The sequence below is a fragment of the Rhinopithecus bieti genome, unplaced genomic scaffold (assembly GCF_001698545.2).
Source record: "Rhinopithecus bieti isolate Rb0 unplaced genomic scaffold, ASM169854v2 scaffold_7673, whole genome shotgun sequence".
NCBI classification, from domain to species: Eukaryota; Metazoa; Chordata; class Mammalia; order Primates; family Cercopithecidae; genus Rhinopithecus; species Rhinopithecus bieti.
In genome coordinates, this window is record NW_016806375.1 from 4902420 (window position 1) to 4914459 (window position 12040).

The following is a 12040-nucleotide window of genomic DNA, read 5'->3' on the forward strand; positions in this document are numbered from 1 at the left end:
TCCCTCACCCCTTTCAGGTCTTTGCTAAAATAGCTCCTTCTCCATGGGGCCTTTCGTCCCAGCTCCATTTAAAATGAAATTCCTTGCCTCACCCTTCCCTGCCAAATTTTTGTCCATAGACTTTTTGATCACCTGAAATAATGTGTTCCCCATCACCCTCCTCTGCTTTCACCACTAGACTATAAACTCCATGAAGGAGTTTCGTCTGTTTTGTTTGCTGATAATTCCTCAGCACCCAGACTGGTGCCTAGCACAGAGTTGATGCTCAATAAGTAATTGTTGAATGGATGAGTGAATGGACAGAGAGCTTCTCTGCTAAGTCACGGAGCTAGGATTCTAAAATCACCTTTCCAACTGGTTTCAGTGACATAAAGCAGATGAAACTGAACAATTACTAAAAAAGCCTTGGTGCTCAAATAGACAGTGGTTTGATGAAAAATTCTCTGTTCCTTAGAACTGCAAGGGACAGACCATACATGATATGAGACTCACGGAGGAGGGTGACAGTGTATTAAATATTAGTCAGGGTGTTTTTTTCTTTTCTTTTTTTAAAGAAGATGATACACATATAAATGGAACTTTGGACTGAGTTGACTTGCTTATCCCTTAGGGTACAAACATTTTACTTTAAAGATTACTGAATTAACTTAAGACTTTCATTTCCCTCCCTCAGAGAGGGGAAGGGACTGCCCACAATCCCATAGTAAATTAATGGCTAGGCCTTTAATTGAGTAAGTGTTTATTGGGCGAAATTCATAGCTAATACTGTGGTAGGCTCTGGGGATGCAATGATGGGTAAAACGTATGGGATTCCTGTTCTTCTGGACCTCACAGACAGGACATGAACTCAGATTTGTTTTTTTTTTCCCCAAGTCCAGGTTCTTTCTTGTATCCCACATTGCACCCTACTGTTTATTTGGACTCCTGTTCCAAACAAGTCAACAATGCATTGAGGCTGCTAAGAGAAACTAATGTCATTCTAAGGTTGTATTAATAGAGGCAAAGTGTCCAGATAAAAGGAGGTGACTGTCCTGCTTTGCTGTAATATGGTCAGACCAGCCTAAAGCGGGGGACCGCCTTCTGGGGCATTGACACACTAGAGCTTCTCTGCAAAGGATGCCCCCATGGCCTGGCCAGCCTGCTGATATGCTGCTGTTGTCCTTACAGCCAGGCGGGCACCACGGCAGGGGCTGAGCTACCCTCATGGAAGGGAGAGGACCGTACCGGATCTACGACCCTGGGGGCAGCGTGCCCTCAGGAGAGGCATCCGCAGCTTTTGAGCGCCTAGTGAAGGAGAATTCCCGGCTGAAGGAAAAAATGCAAGGGATAAAGATGTTAGGTAAAGCAGACCCTGTCCCCTCCCTGCGAGCGCCCCTCCCTGCAGAGTGTGATGCCAGTCCGTCTACCAGCAGTGGAGAATGAAGCTGGCATATGCCTTTGCTCAAGTCATCCCTGTCCCTCCTGGCCCAGCACTGGCTCCTGCCTCACAGCTGTCTCTATGCACCATGTAGCATGGTGACAGTATTCCCAACCCTGATTCCTCAGCACCCTAAAACCAGGATGACGGGACTCAAGTCCAAGAGGGAGGTGTGGGCTAAGGGAGAGGGGGCTGGAAGGCCCAGTTTGTGGCCATGGAACCAGAATGGCCTCCTCTTTCTGGGGCACGAGAGATGGGGAGAGCTGGCATCACCAGGGCAACTGGGGCACGTGTTCCCAGGTGTTGGAGCAGGGAACAGAGTTTGGCTTGAAGCAAGGAGGTGGTAGATCCCCCAGTTCTCTTCTCCTGGCTCTTGCTCAAGCCATCCTCACTTTAGAACAACCCCACCTCCCTCCACATGACCGACAGTCCCTGTGCATCAGCACCCAGTTGCTGTATCCCTTTCTCCTCCAGGCAAGGCTTTCATTGATTTTCCCATCCAGAGGGGGCTCTTTCTTCCACACTCCTGGAATTCTTCCTTTGCCTTGCTGCTCCCTTTTCTAGTCTCAGGTTTTAGAGGGGCGCATAGCTCCCTGATTTTTAAAATGCTTTCTCCTTGCTTGCAGATCCTTGCTTGGGATAGCCGACTGGGGAGGGAGGAGTCAAGTTTCCCCATCTCCGCTTGTAGGAGAAGGAAAATGAAGGCCTAGAGGGCTGGTTGGAATTATCCAAGGTCTCTGCCCTGCAGGCAGCCCTTTGCCCTGGAGGCTCAGGCTGTGGGTAGCCCAGGCTGCTATGGTGGTAGGGTGGGGGGCCCCTGGCTTTCTGTGGAGTCCCCTGGCTGGGTGTGAAGGGAGTGGGGCAGAAAGAGAATGCTGGTGCGGGGGCGGGGCGAGGAGTTTCTCATAGATTCCTTCCGCTCCTGTGTCCCCTGATTGCTGGGCCCTCTTCCTTGCTCTAGCCTGTTTCTTGTGGTGGGCCAGCATGGAGTTTGTCCCATTTGGCCCACAGAGCAACGGTGGGAGTGAAGTCCAGGGCCTGGAGCCTCGGAAGCCAGGCAGCAGCAGGGTTAGGGGCCTGGGACAGGGAGAAGCAGCACAGTGAACTGAGTAAATGCTTTTGCTTCCTCTTCCCCAATACCTCTAGGGGAGCTTTTGGAGGAGTCCCAGATGGAAGCGACCAGGCTCCGGCAGAAGGCAGAGGAGCTAGTGAAGGACAATGAGCTGCTCCCATCACCTTCTCCCTCCTTGGGCTCCTTCGACCCCCTGGCTGAGCTCACAGGTATAAGAGGAGTCTGGGTACCTCTGACCCTCCCTGAAACTAAACTGCGCAAATCCTTCACAGTGAACTCCCTTCTTATGCCAAAACTCACATCCCCTGGTTTATCCTTAGGTCACAGGCTACCCTTCCATTCGTATTTTGGCTGCCACACATCCCCCCAGAAGGTCAGATTTGGAAGGAACTTCAAAACAATCTTGTTAAAAATAGCCAGTGACTCAGCACTCCTGAGGCCCCAGCAGACATGAGTAATAGATCACAACAGTTGACTGCATTGCAGACCTGTGGCCTGGGGGCTTTATCAACATATTTAGTGAACAAATATTTAATGAGCAGCTACTATGTGCCAGGTATAGCGCTCTAAGCAGTTACTACCTGTCGCTTGGAGCTGGCATATGAGTTGAAAGCTCCCTGGTTGTGCCCTGCGCTTCCATTTTACAATTAGGGAAGCTGAGGCCCAGGGAAGAAGCTGGACTTGCCTGTTAGCCTGCTGCAGCGTATTTCAGATGTAAGGTTACGTGTGCTGCCTGTTAAAGGAAAGGGTGACTGTGACTCGGGTTTGAAGTCCCATGTATGGTAGAGGCATTACCATGCATACAGAGTGTGCATTACTCTGGCATGTCTCCAAGTCCAGGGCAAGGTCTGGGACCAGGATGGAAATGATCCCCACCCCAGCTGGACTCAGATGCCTCCTGCTGCAGCTCTACTGTATGGTGTCTGGCCCAGGCCAATGTGACAGCCTTCTATTGGCTGGTGGTTGCATTTGCTGAATGGACAAATGGAGGAAACTGATGGCCTCAGAGTCCACTGTGCTTCAGTCAGTGGCCATTTCCAGCCTCTGCTTGTCTATTCGGCAGTGTTCCTGAGTTCCTGATTGGTGCCAGGTCCACTGCCAGAGTGAGAAGTGAAGCTGCCTTCAAGGAGCTCCCTGCAGCAAGAACCGCAGGAAGTCAGGGAGGGAGGGCCAAGGCTCAATCCTGAGTTTGCAGTTGCTGGCTATGTGACTGTGGGCAAGTTGATGACCTTCCCAAGCCTCAGTGTCCTGACCTTTAAAATGGGCACATGGGGCTTTATGAGAATGGCTGGGATAATAGATGCATAAAGACTTTTTAAATTGTAAATCATTGTCTTTATCATTGAGGCCTGTCTGGGGCAGCAAGGAGCAGCAGCCAACTTGGGATTTTCCCAGTAAGCCCAGGGAGCATGGTCTCTCTGCTGAGGCTCTGCTCTGTCACTCCAGGGCAGGCCATTTTCTCAGACTACCTGGCCCTGATGAGACCACCTCCCATTCTCCCACACTCAAGTGGGGAATCCTGTCTGAGAACCCTTTTGTCAAGGGCTGCCCTTGTGAGGGTGGTACCTGGGCTTTTCCCCTTCCCAATCAGTTCATCTGTGCTCTCTTGATTCTCCAGGAAAGGACTCAAATGTCACAGCACCTCCCACAGCCCCTGCATGCCCCAGTGACAAGCCAGCACCAGTCCAGAAGCCTCCATCCAGTGTAAGTTTTATTTGGAGTCATGGGTGGAGGTTGTCTGGATGGACCTCAAGGTCCTACTGACAGATACAAGAACATAAAGAAAGAGGGTCGAGGTCAAGAAACTGTGTTCTGACTCACTGGGTGATATTGGGCAAGTCCATCACAAGCCCTCTGGGGCCTCAGCCTCCCCATTTTGAAATGAAGGTCATAGTTAAAACTTACCAGGAAGACCCTGATATGTACAAGGAATTCTTCTCACTTACTAAGTTGTATACTGTTAAGTATCACTGAGTGTGCACAGTGCTAGGAAAACAGACAGATGTGACATGGAGCTCACATTCTCAAAGAGGGCTCAGAAACTATCTTCTACAGGCTGGGCACAGTGGCTCATGCCTATAATCCCAGGATTTGGGGAGGCTGAGGCAGGAGGATTGCTTGAACCCAGGAGTTTGAGACCAGCCTGGGCAGGATAGAGAGACTCCATCTCTCTAAGAAAAAAAAGTAGTCGAGTGTGGTGGTATGTGCCTGTGGTTCCAGCTACTTGGGAGGCTGACTGAGGCAGAAGGGTCACTTGAGCCCAGGAAGTCAAAGCTGCAGTGAGCCATGTTGATGCCACCACTCCAGCCTCGGTGACAGAGTAAGACCCTCTAAAAAAAAAAAAAAAAAGAAAGAAAGAAAGAGAGAGAGAGAGAAAGAAAGGAAAGAAAGAAAGAAAGAGAGAGAGAGAGAGACAGAAAGAAAGAAAAGAAAAGAAAGAAAAAGAAAGAAAGAAAGAAAGAAGGAAAGAAAGAAAAGAAAGGAAGGAAGGGAGAGAGAGAGAGAGAAAGAAGAAAAAGAAAGGAAGGAAGGAAGGAAAGAAAGAAAGAGAAAGAAAGAAAGAAAGAAAGAAAGAAAGAAAGAAAGAAAGAAAAAGAAAGGAAGGAAGGAAGGAAGGAAGGAAGGAAGGAAGGAAGAAAGAAAGAAAGAAAGAAAGAAAGAAAGAAAGAAAGAAAGAAAGAAAGAAGAAAGAAAGAAAGAAACCATCTACAGATTTGGTTGGAGAAATTTTGCTTGGTATCCTACAAGGGATTGTATAGTTCAGCATCCTTATCCTATAGATCAGGTGCAGGGAAAGAAGGACCTGTTTTGAGATTGCATGGGTAATGGGAAAGGGTAGATGGAGGAGGGAGACTTTCTAGGGCAGGGCCAAGAGCCAGAGGTGAGTTCTTGGTGGCCATGAGGGTCAGCTGGAAGCTGAGCACTGACTCATCTCATCTATCCTGCCCCTTTTCTGGGATGAAGGGAGGCTGCAGACCAGTTTTAAGGGGGACATGGAAATCCCGGATCCCAGAGCTAACGGCTGGTTCAGGTGGGCCATTGGCATCTCAGTTGGTTGAATGACCAATAATTCTACTTGGAATGACGGAAAGATATGAAAAAATCTGGGATTCCTTGGCCACCCTGGATTTGGTTGAATCCTGAAAGAGTCTCCAAATTTGTTGAATCATCTCTGGGACTTTTCTCAGATTAGTTCACTCCTCTGGGATCTCCAGGACTGAGTTGGGAAGGCTAGCACAGGACCGTGCTTGGTGGTGGCCATAACAGCTGCCATCTGTGTTCTGGGAAACCGACCAGAGACATCTGGGCCTAAGAGACAACTCTGGGGCCGTGGCAGGAATGCTGGATCTGCAGTCTTGGGTTCGGTCCCTGCTTTTGCATTAACCAACTGTATGCTGTAGTTTCCTCATCTTTCCAAAGAGAATATAACCTTCTGACCCGCTCCATGGGTCACTCTGAGAAATAATAGAGCTCATGAAAGCATTTAAAAAGTACACGGCCTTAAAAAGTGCAATCCTACAGTGCTGCTGGCTCAACGTCAGCTAGTCCCACATCTCCCTTCTACAGAAGAGGATTGGCCATCGAGGGGATATGACCTCACATTATGTAGAGGGCTATGACAGGCTTGTCGAGAATCCTGCTTTGTGATCTCATGTGAGATGATATGTAACGGTCCCTGTGAACTCAAAGTGGGAAGAGATTCTGTCCCCCTTGCTGCTCTCAGCCACAAGGCCGCAGAGGAGGGCTGAGCTGTTTTTCTCTCGGGCAGCACCTGACTTCCTTTCTGCACAGGGCACCTCCTCTGAATTTGAAGTGGTCACTCCTGAGGAGCAGAGTTCTCCACCAGAGAGCAGCAGCCATGCCAATGAAACGGTGAGTGGACGGGCAGGCCCCCCGGCCTTGACCTGCTGCCCCCTTTCTGGCTTGTCACTTGCTACCATGTGATAGGCACAGAACCTGTTCAGACCCTGGAGTCACTTGGGGATGCACGAGGGGCAGGAGCAGAGGGTGCTTCTCGCTCACATATGCAAATTCCTGGGCTAGTGACTTCCCCGACTTGGGGCACACAGGCACCCAACCGTTGTGAAAGCCTGGGCTCTTCGCCAGCCCTGTTGCCTTCTGCCAGGGGCCAGGCACCTCCGCACACTATGACTCAGCCCTTTGGGTCTGTGGGCTTCCAACCCTGGGGGAGAAAGAAGGGTCAGGAAGGCCCGGGGCCCTGTAAGACAGGTGATTTACCCTTTGTGCAGACTCTTGGAGTACACAGGTAGGAGGTTCAACTTTCCACTTACACACATGCATGCACACACACACGCACACACTCTCTCTCTCTCTTTCTTTCTCGTACAGCTCTGGAGCTTCTGCCCAGCATCCTCTTTCCACAGCTTACAATGCTGGCTGCCTTTGTCCTAACTATATCTCCTTCTGTTCTCTCTTAAAATGACTGACTTATTGAAGAACCATTGTGAAAAGTCTGGAAGATTCTTTAAACATCCTAAATTCCTACCTTCTCCCTTCCTTCCCACTTTTAAGTTTTTTTCTTTTTTTTTTTTGAGAAGGAGTCTCCCTCTGTCACCCAGGCTGGAGTGCAGTGGCGTGATCTTGGCTCACTGCAAACTCCGCCTCCCAGGTTCACACCATTCTTCTGGCTCAGCCTCCCCAGTAGCTGGGACTACAGGCGCCCGCCACCACACCCAGCTAATTTTTTGTATTTTTTTAGTAGAGATGAGGTTTCACCGTGTTAGCCAGGATGGTCTCGATCTCCTGACCTCGTGATCCGTCCGCCTCGGCCTCCCAAAGTGCTGGGATTACAGGCTTGAGCCACTGCGCCCGGCCAAGTTTTTTTCTTTAATTGTTGTTATGCAAGCAGTAAGTGCTCTAGCCCTTCACTGATATGTTGATCCCTGCTGCCTCCCTTCACAAAGGTTTGGCTGACAAATGTGCTTGTGTTCACTGGTTGCCCCGTGTACCTGTCAGTGCCCAGTGCAAGGCCCCCTCAGGTGGTTATCTAGCTAACTAGCATGTCTTCAGTGTTGAGAGGTTCACCACTGCCTCAGACAGCTCTGAGTATTAGAAAGGCTCTCTATGTTCTGTCTCCTGGAACCTTCTGTCCCCTTGTCCTGTTCTGTCCCTGAGGGCTCTGAGATGCTGGCCATGGAGGCACGATTCCCTGCTCAGAAAGTGTTTCACTCTGACTTTGGACCGATAACTTTAACTCACTTAGTAAGTTCCTCATTAGCTCTACAGTGTGCCCTGTCTTTCCTGAGCCACTGAGCCAAGACAACACAGCACCCCCGTGCTCTGAAGCTTGTAGTCTGGAGAAGTCGCTGGCATGGGAAGTATTGCATGAGCCTTAAATAGAGCAGCATCTGCCATCTCAGCTCCTTTATGGAAAGAGGCAGTGGGGGAATGGATGCAGAGTTGAAACAGCAGCATTTCCTCTTGTTAGAATGTGGCACTGACGCCGTTACACAGGTGTTCAGGGAATGCCTGAAGTTGTGGTTATAGTCGTTGCCATTCCTCCAGAGTTCAGAGAAATGGGAGGTCAGTGCAGCAGAGCATTGGAGAGCGAGTCAGCAAACCTCAGTTCTCATTATACCTCTGCCACTGACTTACTGGGTGACTTTGGGCAAGTTCCTCCTCCCCATAGCTTGGTTTCCCAGTCTGATCTCTGAGGCTCCCTGTAGCTCTGATGTCCTGTGATTCGCATAACTGTTTCTGGGAGGCTGCTGGAGGAGCTGAGCCATGGGCAGGGTGGGAAGGATGAGCAGAACTTGCAGAGGCAGAGAGGACACTTGCAGAGACACCAGACCCGGTGTGTGGGGGTTCAGGCAGGGTAAAGTGGGGAGCCCAACAGGATGCTGCTGCAGATGGGACCTGCGGCTGTAGGGCCTTAGATGCCCGTCCAGGGGAGCTGGGCCCAGTGCCATCTGCGGTAGGGTAACACTGTAGGTCCTTGGGTGTGGAATTGGCGTAACAAGGCAATTGTCTTTAGTAGGAGTATTCCAGATAGACTAGAGAGTCAACTATCTTGCCCACAGTGTGCTTTATTTCTTATATACTGTACTAGTTGGGATTTTCTGAAATATCTGAAGCTGTGGTTCTTAAACTGTTTTGAGTCTTCGGTCCTCGGAAGCTGATGAATGCTTGGACCATTCCCCAGAAGACACACATGTCGGCCAGGCATGGTGGCTTACGCCTGTAATCTCAGTACTCTGCGAGGCCGAGGTGGGTGGATCACCTGAGGTCGGGAGTTCAAGACCAGCCTGGCCATTGCGGTGAAACCCCATCTCTATTAAAAATACAAAAGTTAGCCCGGTGTAGTGGTGCACACTTGTGATCCCAGCTCCTCAGGAGGCGGAGGCAGGAGAATCGCTTGAACCCAGGAGGCGGAGGTTGCAGGATGTATATGCGGATATCCCTTGGTATCCATGGGAGAGTGGTTCCAGAACTCCCTGAGGATACCAAAATCCATGGATGCTCAAGTACCTTATGTAAAATGGTGTAGTAGTTCACTGTAACCTATGCACATCCTCCTGTATACTTTAAATCATCTCTAGGTTACTTATGATATCTAATACAATGTAAATGCTAAATTTTGTTATACTGTATTGTTTAGGAAATAATGACAAGAAAAAAATTCTGTACATGTTCAATACAGTTTTTTGTTGTTGTTGTTTGTTTTGTTTTGAGACAGAGTCTTACTCTGTTGCCCAGGCTGGAGTGCTGTGCTGTGATCTCTGCTCACTGCAACCTCTGACTCCCTGGTTCAAACAATTCTCCTGCCTCAGCCTCCCGAGTAGCTGGGATTACAGGCACGTGCCACCATGCCCAGCGAATTTTTGTATTTTTAGTAGAGACAGGGTTTCACCACTCAGGCCATCTTGATCTCCTGACCTTGTGATCTGCCTGCCTCATCCTCCCAAAGTGGTGGGATTACAGGTGTGAGCCACCATGCCCGGCCTGTTTGTTTTTTTACAACATTTTTGATCTGTGGTTGGTTGAATCCATGGATGCAGAACCCATGGATATGGAGGGTTGACTGTACAGTGATGTCCATTCTCTGGGCTTGCTGCTCTCAGGGGTCAATTCATCGTCCTAAGAACCCTGTGAAGTTGAAGGGAAGGAAGGGTTGGTAGATGAGGATGCTGAGGTCTGGCAGACAAGTGACTTACTGTCAGGCACTCTGCAAGGCCCAGTGTGTGGGAGGATGGTGGCCCCGCTGCTGTGGAGCCACCAGTGGCCTGTGGGTCCTGGGTCCTGCCCTGTGAGTCAGCCCCAGACAGGGAACCTGCATAACTGGAGAATTTCCCTGGGCTGAGCTGGGGTCACAGGGGGAAACTGAGTCATGAGAAATGAGGAAGCAGAGGGAGAATGGACTGGCGGTGCCTACTGAGGCCTTGGTGAAGAGTGGGCCGTGTGCCCTTTCCCTCTCCAGGTGCTGGGCCCCCTGCCCCATGAGGATGGCAACCTGATGCTGCATCTGCAGCGCCTGGAGACCACGCTGAGTGTGTGTGCCGAGGAGCCGGACCACGGCCAGCTCTTCACCCACCTGGGCCGCATGGCCCTGGAGTTCAACCGACTGGCATCCAAGGTGCACAAGAATGAGCAGCGCACCTCCATCCTGCAGGTGAGGCACACGGGGAGGGCGGCCCGAGACAGGCAGGTGTGCTTCTCCCTGAGCTCTTCCCGCCTTCCTGCTCCTGGGAATCCACGGGTACCATGGGGACTTCTGAAGGCTGTGTTGTGGGCAGACTTTGGGCTTTTTGTTAAGGGTGATGAACAGGATAAGGAAGTTGTGGGGAGGGATGAGGAAGAGGAAGGTAATGGGGAAATATGGGATGGGCAATGTGAGTGTCATGGTTGGGGATACCCCCAGCAGTCCTGCCTTTCTTTCTCATGTGCAGGGTGGAGGGATGGGAAGGGAGGGAACAAAGGTCCACTCCTTTTGTTATGCCCCTTTCCCCCCAGGGTAGGCACCCTCATTATCACCACTTCACAGGTGGGGAAGCAGCCCTTTTTTTGCCCAAGGTCACCTAGCTGATAAATGGTGAAGTTGGGATTGGAATCTCGATCTCTTGCATGCCAAAGCCCATCCATCCCAACCTGCCTCCCCTTTTGACTTCCTTTTAAAAGCTTCCCTGGGCTGTGGGGAATGGCTAGATTTCCTTGCTAGGCCAGGCCAGACCTTGGAGTTATATGGTCTTTGGTTCCAGTATGACCCTTTATTGCTGCATGACCTTGGACAAGTCACTCATCCTCTCTGTCCCCCAATGTTCCTATCAGTAACATGAGCTAGGAGTGCCTCCATGGTTAGATTGCTGCATTAAATGAGGCCATGTACAGGATGCCCCCAGTGTGGTCCAGAACCTAGTCCATGCTGGAAGAGAGGTCCCCATTCGGAGTTCATGACGGGCATCCACACTGGGCGGAGGGTCTTAGCCTTGCGGGCTTTGGCAGCGGGGAAGTGTTCAGTTATAATTGGTGACCATTCTAAAGATGGCAAAACAGAGGCTTCTGAGGGACTGCTTGTGATCTGAGCGCCCGCCACCTTAGTGACAGAGCTGTGACTTGAAGCCTCCTTACTCCCTGCAGGCCCTCTGGTCTATAGTCTGTGGTCTACCTCTGGTCTATGGTCTCATTCATGTCAGCAGGCACTCAAGTGCCCCACTGATGGCAGAAGGGGGAGTCCCCCTTGCGTGACCTTGGGTTGCCAAAAGCAGGAAGGGCAACCAGGTTGGAGACGCAGTGTGAGGAGAAGTGTGGGGGCAGAGGAGCATGCAGGACGCTCATCCCACCTGGAGGGGAGGGGTATTTTGGGAGGTGAGGCTGAACGAGAGGCAGAGGCCTGGAGGGCCAGGCTGAGAGAAGGGAACCCCTTTAAGATGTCAGTGAGGCTTCAAGGTATCCAGGCCGAACCCTGGCAAGGTGAGCCTGGCACAGTGCCTGGGCTGTGGGCAGGGTGGGAAGGTGTCTGGGGTGAGAGCACTTTGTGCATCCACTTTTCAGCTTTGAGATGGGGATAGAACCCGGGTCCCCTAAAAGGGGTCCTGCCAACCTCTGTTATTCTTTATTTCAAGCCCCTCCCTATTTATTTCCTTCTTAGCTCTTATCATAGTTTGTAATAATTTTATTTAATAAATTTTTTCTTATACTCTTTTTTTTTCTTATACTCTCTGCTAGAAGGTAAGCTTAAGGGGTGCAGGCACCATGTCTATTGTATTCACTGTTGCGTCCCAGTTCCTGGTACTTCATACACATTTGGTGAATGAATGAATGAACAAAAGAATAAATGATCAAATGAACTCAGAGGTTAGCTCTCGTAGTGCCTTGGATGGAAGGTGATGATCTTTATGACCTCTGATGATTCTATGCATTGGCCGGTTTGCACTCAGGGCATTGACCCAGAGACTCCAAGGAAACAGCCCTCTAGACTGCAAGGGTAGAACAGTAAGTGAGGCCTTGTCCTGGCCTTCCCTTAGGGACCAGGAGCAGGCCATTCTGTTCCCTGGAGGCCTCACCCAGAGACATGGCATCTCGGGTATTTTTAC

At 50.5% G+C, this 12040-nt stretch overlaps 1 protein-coding gene across 10 annotated transcripts in view; it reads left to right on the forward strand.

Annotated features, from left to right (window-relative positions):
- TNIP1 (TNFAIP3 interacting protein 1) overlaps positions 1 to 12040 on the forward strand; it is a 58196-nt gene that overhangs the window by 21107 nt on the left and 25049 nt on the right. For 9 of the 10 annotated variants that reach the window (XM_017875752.1, XM_017875747.1, XM_017875754.1 and 6 more), the window contains 5 exons: positions 1168 to 1339; positions 2564 to 2698; positions 4108 to 4193; positions 6282 to 6362; positions 9928 to 10119. In XM_017875752.1, coding sequence (XP_017731241.1) covers positions 1204 to 1339; positions 2564 to 2698; positions 4108 to 4193; positions 6282 to 6362; positions 9928 to 10119 — 630 coding nt within the window. In that variant the 5' untranslated portion in view covers positions 1168 to 1203. The remainder of the gene's footprint in view (positions 1 to 1167; positions 1340 to 2563; positions 2699 to 4107; positions 4194 to 6281; positions 6363 to 9927; positions 10120 to 12040) is intronic. The other variant, XM_017875755.1, reaches the window with a different exon arrangement.